The following is a 19,286-nucleotide window of genomic DNA, read 5'->3' as shown; positions in this document are numbered from 1 at the left end:
TAGCTATTATATCACAACAAACTCAGAGCTGTAGAAATTGTATACCTCGAATTGATTTTAGAACCCCTTTGTTGCCCATCTACTCTGACACTCACCGCTGAAAAGCTGCCAGGTACTCGAATTAATTAATAATTATCGTATGGCATACTAACTAGAGGGAGTTCGTTGCTCTATAAATTGTATACTTATTTCCATAGCTAGTTCTCCGTCTATTTGTATGGAGTACATATTATTATGTCTCTATCATACTTAACGCTTTATTATCATACTAAAGATTCCATTGTAACTGACAAAAAATGTCTTTTTGCCTATAAATGAAATGATATATCGAATATACTTACTTAAATTACCTAATTAACCAAATAAAAATCACGGAAACATGTCTTAGCACTCTAAGTGCTAGAAAATGGAGCCCTTGGCTCTCCGAAACATGGCGCAGGTACGCGCAGGTAGCGTACTATAACATTTTAAAGAAACACATGATTGAAAGCCTCAACACAGGTCTCTTAGCATCAATATTTAGCAACAAACAGACCGAGAAATGTCTTAGTTTTGCATAACACTTGCCCCCCCTCGTTGCACAGTGTACTATTTCGCCTTCAGTCAGCCATTACTCATTACAGTGATATAAGTGGCCGTGAAAAGTTTCGACTATCTCGAAAACCTGATGAATTTGGTATGCAGTTTATTAGTCAAAATATGTGGCTTGGCTGTTACGTTACCGTCACATGGGCGTAAGATGAAAAATTTATTCACAAGTAATCACTTTTTTGTTATAAGTTCCTACAATAGTTCATGTAACGAAACAGGTAAGCCACATATTTTGACTAACGTGTAGAGTTTATGAAGTTAGGGCTAGTAGAGTTAGAAGCTCTATATGAGATCGTATAACTTTTTGACAGTGCGAGCCTAATGGTTCCGTCTTGGCAACATTTTTCATGGAAATGTTTTTGGTGTGATTATATTTACTACGAGTACATAACTCGAGTAAAACGAGAAAATGTATACGGGGTCGTTTTTTTTTTTTATAGAAGAATTAAGCTCGAATGTGTGGAATACCAGTCCACTTAAGAAACTTCCCTCTTAAGAAAACGTCAGATATCTTAAAATAATAAGATTTTTTTCAATTTAAATTCTTTAATTTCACAGCAATGTCTTAGTCTTTTACAGGTCTTATTTTTAGTCTAAGAGGCTACGGAAATAGGTATAAAATTTATAGAGCAACGAAATCCCTCTAGTTAGTATACCATACTATCATTTTTAATTAATTCGAGTGCCTGGCAGCTTTTCAGTGGTGGGTGTCAGAGTGGATGGGCAACAAAGGGGTTCTAAAATGTTATATTCGAATTAAATATATAATTAGCTATTATATCACAACAAACTCAGAGCTCTATAAATAGTATACCTCGAATTGATTTTAGAACCCCTTTGTTGCCCATCTACTCTGACACTCACCGCTGAAAAGCTGCCAGGTACTCGAATTAATTAATAATTATAGTATGGCATACTAACTAGAGGGATTTCGTTGCTCTATAAATTGTATACATACTTATTTCCATAGCTAGTTCTCCGTCTATTTGTATGGAGTACATATTATTATGTCTCTATCATACTTAATGCTTTATTATCATACTAAAGATTCCATTGTAACCGACAAAATGTGTCTTTTTGCCTATAAATGAAATGATATATCGAATATACTTACTTAAATTACCTAATTAACCAAATAAAAATCACGGAAACATGTCTTAGCACTCTAAGTGCTAGAAAATGGAGCCCTTGGCTCTCCGAAACATGGCGCAGGTACGCGCAGGTAGCGTACTATAACATTTTAAAGAAACACATGATTGAAAGCTTCAACACAGGTCTCTTAGCATCAATATTTAGCAACAAACAGACCGAGAAATGTCTTAATTTTTCATCACACTTGCCCCCCCTCGTTGCACAGTGTACTATTTCGCCTTCAGTCAGCCATTACTCATTACAGTGATATAAGTGGCCATGAAAAGTTTCGACTGTCTCGAAAACCAAAAAACTTTACGAGTATAAGTTCATTTTCCCATTTATGGTTAGAACGTCGACTATTTACTGAAAATCCCATATATATATTACCAGTACTAATGGCAGCATTACCTCAGCGCCTGCCATGTAAAATGTTCTTCGAATGTCATTCTAAACATTCTTTGCTACAACAATAATCTCAGTCATTCTACTAATAAAAAAATCTTAAACATACTACTCGACATATGGTACAATCATTAAAACATATATTTGTTGTAGTGATAATCTCTAAATATTGCACATAGAAAAATACAGTCGACTTTATAACAACCTTGTTTAAATTCGGGTACAAATGTAAATATTTATATAAAAATTAAATTCTAGAAACTTCAAGATCAGGGTTGTCCCTTGCAAATTGTTCTTTCCTCACTGGGTTGATGACCCTATTCCGTTGTCTCCGCTTCACCAGTATGTAGATTACTCTGAAAAAGCAGATAACAATAATTACAGTATTGTTATTTGTATATCATTGATTAAATAGCAGATAAACTTTTTTTAATTTCTATGTTATTGAACAATAATTTATTTTACAGTCATACATAGAATTACCGACAATAGGGTTGTTTCTATCTACAAATCTTAGGGCAGAATTGTATCCCAATAAATTCTTTTGGATTATAAGAACATGTTAAACTACTTTTAGGGGACCTGTAATGACCATAAATTTTTGTAAATATTGAATTATAAATATCTTTTGGCACACGTCACGTGACCAAACTCGAAACGTCATTGAAGATTCTGATGACGTCACAACTCTCGGATTGACACTGTTGGCAGTTAGGCAATAAACAACAGACAAGCCAATTTATCAATTTCTATAAAACAAAATTTGCCGAACTTTGTTCTTGAACATGGACAAACTATGAACAAAAAAAAAATCTTTATCGTCAAGAGTTTCAATATACAAATTACAAGTGCGCGTAAAGAAATAATGTTTAGCATACTGTGTGCCACAGAAGGAAATAGAAAATGTAGGTTTCTAACATGAGTGGAACCGAGAAATTTTGGAGGAAACGCTTTCTAATAGTAGGTTAGAATCTATGTGATTTCTAATAATTTTAAATAAAAATAAAACATCTAGATATGCTCTTCTTTTCTCCAAAGGAGGGAGACTATGTCTAGGTGCTGACAAAAGATAATCACAGTTATAGCGGCCGGTTCTATAATCAAGAGACTTACAAAATAAATTCTGAATCCTTTCAAGTCGAGACTTATGAATACCAAACAACACTGCCAAACTCCAAAATACTACGGACGAAAGAATAATAAAAACCTTTTAACGTAAACGTACTTTTGAATTTTTGCGTTTATTGTTTCCAATTTTGTACGCTAGGTGTCTGTTTACGGCGTATTTATTTGGCCGTTTTTAGCGCTGTTTGAAGTGACCTTGTTTTTATTAAAACGAGAATATCAGCAAAACGTACAAACTTAGATATTGACCTCATATTTAAAAAATAAACATCTTTGGCCAAAATCCAGAGAGGAATATGTCGAGAGCGTTTGTATGGAAGAATTACCACTAATGTAACCTCTTAATATCATAAACCAACCAAAAACCTCGATATATGATAATAATTTATAAAGGTTAATGGGGTTTAAAATTGAGTAGAGCTGCCCCGTCGTCGAAGCCAAGGAACTGTTTTGCCGATTCTGTGTACATAATTAGTGGTCCACGGTCAAACTGGCAGACAGCCAGACAGGGCCAGATTTGAAATAAGTTGTGTTGTGTGGAGTACACGGAAAAGCACTGTAGAGGAGGCCAAGCCAAGACCCACAAAGGGTTGTAGCACCACAGAAAGTAAGTGTGGCCAGCATGATATATAAAGGATGGGTTATTTGTCAAATCCGTCATCCACCTGCTTGGTCGATATATGGAATAATGTCTAAGGAAATAATGCGATATAAGGATCTCTACAATCGTTATCAGGAAGGAAGTGTTTCGGATTGGAACCTTGGTGACTAAAGCAACGACCTCATGTGGCCGTTAACTCCATGAGGAAACAAGGCAGAAGAAGAATGAGTTGAATAACTGCAATGAAAGGCTGCCTACCAGATGTGGAACAAAATTTGCATTGGCCTTAATTTTTGTAGTTTAATGAACACTAACAGACTTCCCTGCGGCACTACTACCACTAGTGCCTTGGAGGATTTAACACATGGAGACGCCTTGTCTGTAATTTTTTGTACAAAACAGTCTCCCGGTATTTGCAGGGGAGGAGCACGTCAAATATATGGCTATTTATACGTAATATACCAATAGCCATGTCAGATAAACATCAGGTCAGTCCATAAAATTCATATGACCATTGGGTGAAGAGACAGTAAGGCAACTCCAGTTCTTAAATCCTCCAAGACTAGAAGAAAGAGGCAAAATATTCTTGGGAAAATTTTAGAAATGGTGTTGATGACAATGATGACGCTTAAGGTAAATAAGCATGTAGATATAAAGTCCAATGGTCAGTCCTGTTACTTACACAAACAGCCCGAGTGCGACGACCGTCAGTGCCGCATCGAAAAGGTAAAATGCCCCAGGAAAGGTGTCCATGGAGTTGACATAGATAAGGCTGGAGGTAGGCATGTAGATAGACGGCGCGATGGCTTCTGTCACTCCTATTAGCGAGCTTAGTTTCGCTGTGGAAAAAGTAAATTACACACATATTTAAAGTGAAATTATCAAAGTAAAAATGACGTTTGGATGTCAACTGTCGCGGTCTCGTTGTTGCCGCCGCTGTATCTGTCAATTTACTTCATAAAGTGTGACCACGGCCGGCAAAACGCCAAACAGCAAACGACAAAGGAGACCTATTGCCGGCAGCGGCAGCGGCAACAGCGACAGAATTAAGATAATTTTCGCGGCAGTAATGCGGTGGTAAACGTCACTCATTTTATCAACGTCACCTTCACTGTTGTCGCTGACTTTGCGTTGTGATTAAGGTTACCCACCGTCAGGACCTTACAAATCGGTCATTTTGGTCATTCGCCAGGCCGGTGGTCGGAATAAGGAAATAAATATCAGAAAAATTCACGACGAATGGAATACTAATACCAACTAAAGATTTTGTAACACTTGAAAGCATAAATACCGTGTGGTCACTTTAATAAGTTTAATGGCCAGACTATAAGATTCGAACGCCACACTTCACACTGAATGGAATACGAACTAAAGATTTTTATAGCACTTGAAATCAAAAAATACCTACCGTGTGTGTAATAAGTTTGCTGGCTAAACTTTAAGAACTTTCGAACGCCTAGCTAAAAATGATTTGATTGAGTATACACGCAATTTAAAAAAAAACTATTTTACCAATGAACAATACACCAATGGATAGCGATTAGCGACTAATGAGATTCGACAAAGCGATGGCTGTCGTTATAAGTATGTCAATATTGTTACGTATTCTCGCTATGATGTATACTATTATGTCATGTTACGTTAGATGAGTACTGCACTACTGTCATAGAGCAAATGGTTATAGAGAGTCTACTGCAGTAAGGGCTGAAGGTAAAATTCGGATTCAGACCGCAATACTGCTTAGTAACGCTGGTATAGTCGTTAGATTTGTAGCTGGCCCCCAACGGCTTATCTTTTGTCTATTGTTAACTAAAACGGCGCGTGCCACTACCTGCAAAAAAGGGCCCGGTCACTTTAACCGGGTATTTAATTACAACTCCTATGGTAATTGAAATAAGATTCAAAATGAACAAATGGAAAAATAATTTGCGATTTCTTGTGTGGTTACTGAGTGCCGGCGAGTCGAACGCTACCGAACCAGTCTAAAATGTGTCCTCGATATGCGTAACTAAGGCGCGTTATCGGAGAGCACACCTACACTGGTTTTTTGGGCGTTGGACTAGCCCGCGCTCAGGTGCCAATTAGAATTATACGACCCTTTTTTGCAGGAAGTGGCACGCGCGGTTTTAGTTAACAATAGACAAAAGATTAGCCGCTCCGGGCCAGCTTCAAATCGAAGGACTATAATTGCGGTGCAACATTGCCTCAACGTGCTGTCTCAATTCGAATGTTACCTTAAGGTGTTATTTTATATCAAAAACTGTACAATTAGCCCTGGTTTAAGGCAAAACACTACATGTAAGGATACAAGTTGTTAAACTTAATGGTGTTACTGAATAAATAACTCTAACTCTCTAATAAATAACTAACTTGTGTGCTACCGGCCTTGTCGTAGGTCATTAACCTTCTTAAGTCAACCTATCGACAATTCTATCTTTGTAGGATTAATTATTGTATACCTCAAACTGAGTCTTTCTCACCATTTTTTTTAATTACTCTGGCACGAATAGAGATTGTCAACCACGTGTTACCTAGTAAATGCACAATAGTTTCTTTCTTTCTCCAACCCGGTATACTATAATATATGTACTATTACTCCCAGTATTGCATTGATTATCTAGTTCGTTATTGCATGCTTTGCTTTTCTCGAATGAAAACTGATTGCCTACACAAGTACCTACATACACTTCTGTAAGTACATATCATCTATATTTGCACAACTGTAAATAATTTGCCACAAAAACAACAATTGATACACATTGCTTACGTTGATACACTGAATTATATATAGGTAAATAAATACATCATCAGCAACATGATCTAGTCAAAGAAGATGATCGCAAGAGGCTTGACGAAATGATGTTGGTGCTTTGGAGTATGGACCGGCCCTTTGGATGTTACTTGCGTAGACACCCTGGCACCGTCCCATATTCCAGGCACCAAAGTTGACACTGGTGCGGCCGCATCCTCGGCCGAAAGCCTTAAACGTCGCAAGTATGTCAACCTCGGCAGTGGTTACATATTTGCGGCGTTTGGGGTTGAAACCTAGGGTTGGGCCTAGCGCGAGCCGCCTCTAAATATAAGGAGTTAGCAAAGCGTCTTATAGAAGTTTCTGGCGCTCAGCGGATAACCGCTGCTATCCAGAGAGGCAATGCAACCAACCTTCTGGGCACCCTACCATGCGATCTCGAGTAAGGACAACATTTTTATTTATACGTTTTTAATTTAAGTGTTTTATTAAGTTTCTACCCATTTGTGTTTCGTTTTAATTAAAAAAAATCTTAGTCAAAGAAGCAATGTGATTTTTTTTTACTTCCCAAGTCATTTACGACTATTGGATTTGAGCAGAGGTACTAGATGTAGCTGCTAATATAAATCATTAGCTATCCCGCATACTCCTGTCTATCCACCTATAATGCTGTCTTGCTTTAACTTACCAACTTCCTGACTAGCCACGCTTTTCGTTGCGATGGACCGTATGGCGGTCAGTCCACATGAACTGAAGATGTTGAACACGGGGGCAGAGTAGTACCACTGCCTCGTAGGTGCGAAAGCGAATACGAAGCATGCAGCTATCCTGCTTACTCCTGCCAGGCTGCCTATGATACTGTCCTCTACTTGGAATTTTTTGCTGAGAATCGATATGCAGAAGAACGTACCTGAGGAAGACAAAAAAGTTGAAGAAACCGTGTCGTCCATGAGGTTTTTAACTTATCATGATATAAAGGCCATGCCTGGATAAGCTATAAGTAAATCTTACCCCAGTGAGTTTTGGGTTGTAATTTTTTTTAGTAGCAAGTATGCAAAATATCAGCCCCCCAAATGTTATAGACTAAAAAAAATGAAATTTCTTTAAAAATTTTTTCATCACCTCCCGGCTGATACTTTGTCAGATGATAGTTTAGATGCTGTTTTAAACTTAAAAACCCGTCAGCCGGTTCTATGACGGTGGAATGACCGTCTGCTGTAAAATGAACATGTAAAAAATATGCGCCTACCACTTCATGTGCGGGAAAGTATGCGTAATGTGTAAATTGCGTAATCCGTTGACGGCTTTTTAGGCGATTACGCCTGATGAAACGCTACATGCAACGTTTCATGATTTGATTTTGCTATCATAAAAGGTATAGCGCTTATTTTTTACATGTTGATGCGACCAGCTGACGTTCTTACTACCCGCGATATAACCGGCTGACGATTTTTTTAAATTAACAACAGCATCTGAACTACGGATCCCTTTGTTTGACATAATTATTGAAAGTCATAATATAATGATGGTCATATTATCATTAGTCATAACTCTGAAACCGTTAACTTTTCAAGAATTTCCTTAGGTTATCGTATAGATTGGTTAGGTTAGGTTAAGTTTGTTTTATGGCAATCCTGAAAAGTTACGCGTTTCTGAGAAAAACCAAATTATGACTAACGAAAATGCGGACAAACAATACATTATGACTTAAAACTTTATGGGAAACAATAGAGACCCTCTGAACTATCATTTGACAAAGTATCAAACGGGAGGAGATGATTTTTTTTTTTTGTTTTACGTGTTTCGGTGGCTGCCATTCCTCAACCCACCAACGGAGCGGCAGCTGACGTCCACAAGGGTTCATCATACCTAACCGTAAAACCACTACACGAGTGTTCAGCCGGGAGGCGATTGGTCATAGAAATTGTTCCTGGCTCGCGGTCTACATAGGTTGCCTTGAACGGAGGCTATTAATATGTATCATGTCATGTACAATGTAGTAAATAGAGGGTTGTTTATTTAGTCACCTGCAATAACGTACGGGGTAACTATATAACATAGTTCATACTGAGTAACTTTTACTTTGGGACCAACCCCAAAATCGCCAAAAAAAAATTGGCTGATACATACATTTTGGCTGACTGACCTTCACATTTTCAATGAGACAGTAAAAAAAATTCGCGATTTCGGGGGTGATCCCATAATAAAAGTAGCTCAGTATTCAGCCCGTAAATTATTGCAGGTGACTAAATAAGTACTCTGTATTTAACAAGCAGAATGGCAGCGCACGTCTTTGCTAAGGGAAGTCTTTTGCGATAACTCGAAAAGGGCTTAACCGATCATGTGTACTGTAGTTTTGATTGAAAGTATTTATTATGCTTTATTTTCATGATTATTTTTTCATATTGGTTCGCATATTGGTACCCATGGTTCGAAAGTTAGATTGGGAGCGCTTATTTTGCTTTCGTAGCGAATATTTTCTGAAATATTTACTGTATCAAAAAGTGGTTTTTGAAGACGTCTATTAATGTTGAAAGATATTGAATAGAAAAAAAAATTATATAGTTATTATTCTACCACTTTGTGGGCATAATTGATTTATAAATCCATGCCAAACAGGACTAACGATCACGGCAGCGACCAAAGCCTCGGACGGACAGACAGACAGACATGGCGAAACAATAAGAGTTCCTAGTTGACTACGGAACTCTGAAAATTACATGAAAATTTGTCAAATTTATTTAAACTTTATTGCAAAATGCAGATGCAGAAAATAGGAAATTCGCAACGAGATTAAAACACGACCGAAGGGAGTGTTTTAAGACGACACGAGTTGCGAATTACCTATTCGCACGTGTATCGTACAACGTTTTACAGTACATTATGGCTCTTTAAAGTTTCGACATATGCACGGAAATTGTTCATTCCAGCACGTGCGGGAAAGTAGCACCATATGTACTGTAAAATATATTCTATCTATCAACCATCGGGCCAAATCCCTTTCCTACATACAACTGGCGCGAAGATATAAGTTTATTTAATAAATAAAAAGAAGCAACACATAACATAATACTCCTATACATATAAATTCCGAATTTCCATTCCAGTTTCCATTGTCAACTCCAATCAACACTGTCAATAGTAATATCATTATTTAAATGTAAATTAGGTAATAACATAATGAGTGCCTGGACCACACTTGAATAGTATGTTTAACATTGACATAGTCAAGGCTAGGTTGATAATGTTGATATTGAATTAGTATGTATTATCGATAATATGTATTTATGAATGAAAGAAAAACAGTTTCAAAACAACTGATAATAATACGTACGAACGTCACGTTTCATGTTGTTTTATTTACCTATCATCGTGATGGACTTATAAAAATAGTTATTTACGATACAAGTGCAGAAAATAGGAAATTCGCAACAAGTGGTGATAAGTAAAACACGACCGAAGGGAGTGTTTTAAATTCGACAGTAGTTGCTAATTACCTATTCGCACATGTATTTCTATTATATGTAATATAAATAGAACGTTGTAGATACGTTTCACTGCAAAGTGTATATTATTTATTATTATTGGAGTTTGTAGGCCTTTGAGTGCCACGTCCACCAGGCAGTGATCTATTGTGACAGCCCTTTAAAGTTCATTAACTACTAATGCCCGTTGAATCTAGGAAATTCCAGATTCTTTGGGCCGTAATGTTCTGTACCTCATAGGGTTGCAATACGTGCCGCCCTAAGTGGGTACTCCTTTTTGACATTAGTGGTCCACAGGAACAGAGAATGTGCATTGCAGTCTCCTCTGACTCCTTGCAGAACCTGCATGTCGTATATTGTTTCTTCCCAATTTGAAACATGTTTGTTCAACTTACAGTGTCCAGTCAATATTCTGGTCACCGCGCAGGTTTTGTGTCTTTTGAGCCCTAGAAACCCCTTAGCAAATTTGCTGTTGAACCCTTTGATTAGAGCTTTCGAGTGTTCTTGTCTATATTATATTATATAGGTACTAATGTATGTACCTATGTAAAAGTATTAGAGTATGGCAGTTACTTTTGGCATGTTGTGTTTCCATCCATTAGGTACTATCAAAACCGTGTGAAAATGGTCGCCTATTGTACTCACACGGTCTGTCCGTCCGATCTTTAAAAGGTTTTTTACGGCACTGTCCAAAAGAGAATCTATGATTATTGCACGACCCAATTTGGCAAAGGCAATAAAAGTTTTAATCAAAGGATCGAGCGTAAAGATTGCGGCGGGGCACTGAAATTTGCTCTGGATAAGTTTTTTTAGAAAAAAGTTTATTGCTCCGCTAAAAGTATCGAGCGTAACGATATTAAAAGAGCCGGTAAACTTCACGAAATTTAAAAAGGAGATTATAATATTTTCAAGTACCTACAGGCCTTCACTGTGACTATCGTGAAAATAGGCTTGCAGAAATTTATGACCGCTTTTATGTTTAACTTCCACATTGCGTATCCACTCGCTTGCGTGCACGTTGCGTGAATTTGACCGAAAAAATAACGAAAAGTAAAAACTAAATTGAGATGTGGTGGCCTGCCTTCAATAGCACCATACGTTCGACATGCAACACACAGTACACGAGGTCAAAAATAAGGTCTGAGAAACTGCCCTTGTATATTTAAGGTTGGTGGTGGTTGGTGGAAGCTACCGGTGACTGAAGAGCTGGCAGCTTACTCGTTCAACCCATTTTGGTAATGCTATACAGCGGGAAAATGCTGATATCATCTACGGTACGATGCTGAGGGCGGATAACCTATTTAAAGTATTTTCATAATATTAGGTAAGTATTAATTTTTTGATGTTAGAATGTTAGAAGAAGGTTAGATTTGTCAAATCTAACCTTTAATAACACGACAATACGAGTTGTCGTGAATGACACGATCTATAACTTTTAAGATACCTTTGTTTAAGTTATGTATTTGTTTGTGTTATACAATACCTTTTATATTAAACAACTAACGCAAATATTAAATTGACATTGATATTATCACAGAATTTAAGTATCGAGCGTCAATAGCTTCTTTGATTTCGAATTGCATGCGTAAAGAGTTTACATTCTATAAGATCGGTTGATAAAAATGGTAAAAGTTTACGTAAAACCTATAATGATAAAGAAATGGCGCCATAATTATAAAAAGATTGATGCAAATATTATCTCCAATCGAATGCACTGTTGCTTCTATCAGTTATTATCAGTTTCCTTGACCTGTCGCATGCACCGCGCAGTCAATCGTAAACATATCTTACGCGTATTTTTGTAGGTATTATAATACCGGGTTACGAGTATTATTTCATTTTACATAACGCATTTAAGTACCTACTCAGTACTTAACTATTTTTTCCTACTCCTCTACTGTTATCTGTCAATTATACATTCATGAACACGAATATAAGAACATACATAAAATGTTTGAAGAAAAGTCTATATTGTCTATTCCTCATAACAGCACTTGTGCTTTTAAATCGCTATAACGTTAGTGTGGTCTGTGATTAATGGCTACCAACCTAAAAAAAAAACAAATCAAATGTACAGTTCCAAATTAAGTGTATTGCTGCCAACTTACAAAATATTGATTTGGCTGCATAGTAGAAACAATTGATTCATAAGTCAGAAACGCGCATGTGATACCCGTAATATAGCAACACACATAGACTACGAAGGCTGCTTAGCGTTACTTGTTAGTCTCCATAGGCTACTGTGGCCAAAATCGAGAAGAAACTGTCGAAAAATTGAATTTAGCAAAGAGCAAGTACCAGGGCCTCATGAGTTACGAGAAAGTGTCGCTGACCAGCGGCGGGCGCGTAAGAAGGTTGCTCGCGTATCTTAGTTGTATACTTTTGGTTTGTTTACCTATATGCTTCTACTAGTTTAAAGTATTATTTTTGTTAACTCGTAGGAAAAGTATTGTATGCAACGTTGTATAAGTAGGTCAAAAAATGCTCGTGGCGTATTCCTTTACAATGTTCGCCTACGCCTTCGGCTACGGCTCACATTGTAACTCACGCCACTCGTCTTTTTTGACCCTTCTTATACAACTGTTGCATAAAATACTATTAAATTAAAGGAAAATTATCTAACTAGATTTCTACTCGCATGATACGAGTATTAATCCTACACCAAAACATGTGACGCAGCAACTGTTGTGTCAGCGAAATTATTTAAGATTATAATTACTTATTGTATGTATAAGGTATGAAACTATGAACATTTGTTGCCGGATATTTTTATTTTATTTTATTAATACCATCCACCGTTCTACCAACCGAGATACATATGCATTTATATTGTATTCCTCTTATGAATATCCTTTCACAGGGAGGCCTGTGAAAAGCCGTGAAGGATATTCATAGTTTGATCCATCATGGAAATGACGTGATAAGGTAAAATTTTGAATCCCAGTTGCACCTTTAAGGGCGTTGCTTGCATGATATTTTCATAGCGATGCAAGGCTAGTGATGACGTCACGTTTCATCAACACCCTTTGCCTATTGGATGCAATCGTAAATGCACTATAAATAATAATAAAAAAGTCTTTAAATTAACTTACCCACTAGTCCCAAGACGATGTTTATGGTACCATAAATGCTGTATTCTACCTCCGTGAGATTGAATCTTCGTATTGCATACAAATAGGCCACTTGTGAGTCACCTGTAAAAAAAAGAAATAACCCTCAGACAAATGCTCTCAAGAGGGAAGAATACCTTTATGAATCTAACGAAATAACGGTACTTTTTCTATAAAATTCCATTTCGGGAGATAACGTTTTCCACTATTTAAATATTGACAATCTTAGCCCTACAGTAGGGCTAAGATGGTCGGCTCTTTATAATTTGTCACCATGCCTGTCACGTTCTAATAAGTATGTAAGCGCGAAAGTGACGGGGATAGTGACAAATGATAAAAAATAGAACCATGATACCGTCACTGACCGCGATACGTTGTTAATATTATTAGTATTATTTCTAAAATAAATTAGAATGCCGCTCGAACTCAAACGATTGTCCAACCGTACTGAGGATGTGGCTGTCAAATTCTTTGTAATAAGATTTACAGTTTGTCAGAAAGAATACATGACAGACACGTTTAAGATCTTGGAAAGATCTTTAAAAAATCGATAACTAAACGACATGTCAAAATTGACGTTTATTTCGATTCCGCTGTGATCCCAATAAGATCTATCTACGATATTTTTAACGTCAAAGTGACATTGGTTGCCCGAATCGAGCTGCTTCTGTCAATTATACGACATACAAACGATATCTAAATAAGAACTTATCTAAACCAGAACTTATCGTTATCGTATTTCATTCTTCGAATCGGGCCGATGGTATATTTCCTTATCCGTGGTCAAAATATAGTTTTTCTTTCAAAATTAAAATAAATCTGTAAATAGGCCTCTTTCATAAGTCAAAACAACATACTCGTATTATACAGAGTTACTTTACTCTTTAATATATGTATATCCGTGACAATATCCAGAGTCATGAAAATATATAGCAACAATTCTAAATACAATAGCCAGTACCTGGGTCTCCACACAAGATTCATCTCTACTTTGAAAAAAAAAGACTCGTACCTATCTGGTTCTCTCAATGTGAGTGTAAGTACGAGATTTGACAAAGTAAGAAGTACTTAAACGTTTGTGGAAGATAATTAGTTACTAATTATCTTCCACAATATTATTGTGTCCATGGTAACCGGCAGCTTACGATTGCTTCATGTTTAAGCGACCAATTCTAAATCTACATTTGTCCATAGAAACTGGTAACTTACATTAGTTTCGTGTATATTAAAAAGACAAAAACGTTTTAATTACAAAGCGTTTACAGGTAGTGTCGACGCCAGTCAAAAAATGTATACATTTTTCGCCTTTATTACAATGGAATAAGAGTTAAAACTTTAAAATGGATTGTTACTTTCTGTACGGCAGACATGTAAGCATGTGCCTCTGTTTAAGGTCGTTTACATTTTCCAATAGCACCGCGTATTGGATTGGTCACGGCTGTTTCGTTTGTTATCTGAGTTTTAACCAGTTGTCAATGTAACGCGTGAGCAATTTATAAATTTAAATAATATTTTAAATTCGTATTTTCAACATTCTCGTGCGTTAGTTTGAAAAAAACTATTGACTGCACTTGCTGACATGCCAAAAGAAGGTTTTTATAATAACATCATTTTAAGACAAATTAAACGGTTAACGGCTTTATTTCTTGAGAAATTTTTAACTTATTAAAATGTTTCTGTACTTGCACGTCTGGTATCTAATTCATTTTTATATAGTACTAGTACTTAAGTAATTATATACGTATGTTCATTTTAAATTAACCTGTAGACTACTTTTTGGGTGTAAAATTTGTTTGAAATAGTTTGAAACGGATGCTAAAATTAAAGTTACAGAACACATAACTAGACAGAACATACTATGAGTGTGTTATGAGTAAGATATTATATTATATGCTGTGCCCTTACAGGGTCCATGTGAGACATTGTATATTATGTATAACATCTATACTGTACGATGGTTGCAATAAAGAATGATTACAATATGGAGGTACAATAAAGTGCTTAAAAATAAAGTCCCAATATGATCCTTAAGTAGTTACATGACATTATATAAGCATATAAAACTAAAAAGCTCAAGACAAATGTCAACAATTCGCGACGTAAACTCCACCTTGAAAAAGAGGACAAGATTAGTCTAGTTCGTTTTGCAATAAGTTTTACATCAAAATTTTCCTCATAGAAGGAACGGTCACTATATCTATGATGAGGGGTAACAGGACAATATCATATGAAACATTATGGCCACGAAGTCCTAAGGCCATAGTCTAGATGACATTATTAACATAATATAATATTTTAGGTCCAGTGACACCTCTGTACCCTCAACCCTCACACCGGTGTTGCCCTTGAGCCATCTTACATGTCGCTTTTTGTGGGAGCTTGTGGGGGCGAGTCACCGTCTGCTGGATATAAAATTGTACCTATATACTTGATTAGGCTGGCGCCCGGTTTTATATATCATATAGCCCACTATTTAGTCCTTCGTTCGCCTAGTTAATTTTATATTTTCATCAACTCTGAATAGTCCTTACACCTTGGCGGGTGCTGCCGCTGTGTGCGTCCCATGACACAAGGGCAGCCTCCGCTCGGCGTACTTACACTTTGTTAAAGTGTCAAAAGGGCCTCTCCGTGTTGACTTCGGCCCTGCGTACGCCTCTCAAATGTCCAAAACACCATTGTGATAGGAAAGATAGTTGTAAGTATAACTTAAAGTGAAAACAAAGTTGCGAGACGTTTCGTAACTTTGCGGTATCAGGAAACCGGCCACGGATCCGCCGAAACTTGACATCCTTCGGCCGAAACTTCTTTGGTGCAGGTCGCTATATACATATAGGTCTGTCTTATCTCAGGTGGTTATTTAATACGTAGAAGGTAGCCGTATTTGGGACTGACAACTATTTTATATTACGCCTATTATTATTATTACTTACTTAACAATGAAAATCAGCTTAATTCAGCCAAACCTTCAATCTCTGTAGCAGACCTTAATAATTTCTTAATATTTTTAACCCTCACCATCTAAGAAAAATCCGAATAATACGAAAATAACGCAGGTGGCCGTTATGACGGCAGTGGACGACCGCTTCTCCATACAAACGTAGTCCCCATTTTCCTCCCTGGATATCAATATTACGGGAAAAAACAATTTAATGTACTTATATCAACCATAGCTATTTTTTTTATTATTAATAGTTTCAAGCAAGAAACTAATTCTATACAATTTTTTAAAAGCTCCTAACGCTTACAATATACTTTAACAATATGATAAATTCAAACGAAGGCCATAGTTGTGAGTAAAATACATCAAATTGCCTAAAAATATTATCTATAATGTTCATAACCAGATAGGAAAATGGGGATTACATTTGCATGGAGAAGCGGCCTGTGACCTCGTCCCGTTTCCTCTTAAACCGAGCAGCGCACAGCGCTCAAAACTGGTCATAGTGGTGAATCATAGGGATTATTCTCAGAGCTATACTCTGTATCTTTAGGTATTTAAAAAAAGGTAAACAAAATCTACCCTCAAATGGCTCCTTAAGCCAGTTGAGGGTAGATGTAAACATTACACGATCAAATAATGTACCTAGGTTTAAATTCAGGTTGTCCATGTCCAGTGACAGGTCCAGGCGGTTTTGTATTTGGTTGCTTAACCACTAAATATTATAACTACCCGAAAATGTACAAATTGTTTGTTAATTTTATTTACATATTTTAAATACCTAAAGATACAGAGTTATAGTCAGTCGTCTTTCTAATAAATTAAAAAAAATATCTGGCGTTAATCTTGCATACATCGACTAGTACGGCTACCCCAAGTTTGACACTGACAATTCGCTAAAGTGTCCGTAACTTTCTATGCATCTCGCTTGTACTCGCATATTAGTGCGAGCGAGATGTATAGAAAGTAAGTTACGCAGACGTTAGCAAATATGTCAGTATGACACTGCTAAAACAGTCTTGTTAAAGCTAACTAACTTAATCTGAATTTTATGCAATGGGTGAGTACTAGGGCGACATTCATAAGTATTCATTTACCAGATCTTGGCGAACTCGTGAGCGTAATCTAAGATGACTATGTGGCCAAACGGCCATGGGGTCAAGCTAAGTTGACAATTGTACATCGACAAACGACAACCCAAATAAAAAATGTTTCGGGATAAACGGCTACGAAAAGTCATGAGAATATTTATATATACATATAATTTATGTTTTATGCTCTAAGCATTTAACCAGCCGGAGTCGCCTTTAAGAGCTTTTACCCTTCTGTCGGATACCACGGCCAATCGTTATACTCACGTATGTTGTTTTAAGCCTTAAGACAAAGGGAACATATTTCCCACCTGATTTTGAACTTTATTTCAGAGTGATAAGGTTCAATTTTGCATACTCTCTGACATCCTTTTGCCTTATACAGGGTTGTACAAATTGTTTGTTAATTTTATTTACATATTTTAAATACCTAAAGATACAGAGTTATAGTCAGTCGTCTTTCTAATAAATTAAAAAAAATATCTGGCGTTAATCTTGCATACATCGACTAGTACGGCTACCCCAAGTTTGACACTGACAATTCGCTAAAGTGTCCGTAACTTTCTATGCATCTCGCTTGTACTCGCATATTAGTGCGAGCGAGATGTATAGAAAGTAAGTTACGCAGACGTTAGCAAATATGTCAGTATGACACTGCTAAAACAGTCTTGTTAAAGCTAACTAACTTAATCTGAATTTTATGCAATGGGTGAGTACTAGGGCGACATTCATAAGTATTCATTTACCAGATCTTGGCGAACTCGTGAGCGTAATCTAAGATGACTATGTGGCCAAACGGCCATGGGGTCAAGCTAAGTTGACAATTGTACATCGACAAACGACAACCCAAATAAAAAATGTTTCGGGATAACCGGCTACGAAAAGTCATGAGAATATTTATATATACATATAATTTATGTTTTATGCTCTAAGCATTTAACCAGCCGGAGTCGCCTTTAAGAGCTTTTACCCTTCTGTCGGATACCACGGCCAATCGTTATACTCACGTATGTTGTTTTAAGCCTTAAGACAAAGGGAACATATTTCCCACCTGATTTTGAACTTTATTTCAGAGTGATAAGGTTCAATTTTGCATACTCTCTGACATCCTTTTGCCTTATACAGGGTTAATTGGAGCTTTCTGTCAACGATTGTCATCTTGACCAGGCCTCCTGGTCGAAGTAAATTATCCTCATCTTCTCTTATTTTCCTTAAGTACCAACCTTAAAAAAGTGTGTGGATGCATATTTGTTTAAAAAGTCTAGGACATGATCGATAAGTAACATGATCTTATGATACTACACTCTATGCTATTTTCAGTATCTAAAGTAACCTTTGTCTTAATTATGTAATTAACCGGTACATTTAAAATGTGAAATGAAATATTTTTCTAATCAGAGACCGGAATTATTGTGGCATTTTTGAACTGTCATAGGCAATAGGGAGTTCTCATTTATCAACTTCTATAAGTACATATATCGATAAGTACACCGTTGAACACAAAATATTATAAAGTTATAATAGTTAATGGATATTTGCCCGTCAAAGAAGTAATTTAAGCAAATAATTTGGAAAAAAGATGACCACTTATTTATTTTATAATGAAATATTTGTTAGCCCTAAAACAGACTTTGAACGTGAAATTGAAAACAAAATACACGGAACTGAAGTAATTAAATATTTCGCATTTTCAACTACGAGTACTTACTCAAAAGCTATCTGGAAGAGATCGCTCTTTAGCTATAAGATTGCTTGTTATTTAGCAAGTAATATATACAATAAAAAGTTTAACCTTTTTAATATGTTGTATTCAACATTGTATCGAAATGAGAAGTCCTTAGTGACAATTCAAACTGCCACAAGAATTCCGGCCTCTGTTTATAATTATGTATTCAGGTCATATTGATAGATTCTACGAACATGGAAAATAGTATAAAATAGTCTATATGTCTAATAGTGGCGTATAAACTAGTATTAACTGTGAGGAAATATTAATTTTTAGTCATAACTCATAATCATACCTCAGTCGATTTGATTTGACGTTTAAGCGCGAGGAGAAG

The 19,286-nt window shown here is 36.4% G+C and overlaps 1 protein-coding gene across 1 annotated transcript in view; it reads right to left on the bottom strand.

Moving 5' to 3' along the window:
- Positions 1 to 2,318: 2,318 nt before the first annotated feature.
- LOC133527484 (uncharacterized) overlaps positions 2,319 to 19,286 on the bottom strand; it is a 29,713-nt gene continuing 12,745 nt past the window's right edge. Inside the window, exons 2-5 of the mRNA XM_061864507.1 lie at positions 13,180 to 13,281; positions 7,291 to 7,512; positions 4,536 to 4,692; positions 2,319 to 2,483 (exon numbers count right to left, since the gene is read on the bottom strand). Of these exons, the coding sequence (XP_061720491.1) occupies positions 2,375 to 2,483; positions 4,536 to 4,692; positions 7,291 to 7,512; positions 13,180 to 13,281 (590 nt within the window). The 3' untranslated portion in view covers positions 2,319 to 2,374. The remainder of the gene's footprint in view (positions 2,484 to 4,535; positions 4,693 to 7,290; positions 7,513 to 13,179; positions 13,282 to 19,286) is intronic.

This window comes from Cydia pomonella, chromosome 18 (genome assembly GCF_033807575.1).
Source record: "Cydia pomonella isolate Wapato2018A chromosome 18, ilCydPomo1, whole genome shotgun sequence".
NCBI classification, from domain to species: Eukaryota; Metazoa; Arthropoda; class Insecta; order Lepidoptera; family Tortricidae; genus Cydia; species Cydia pomonella.
This window is presented reverse-complemented; position numbering and strand designations above follow the sequence as displayed.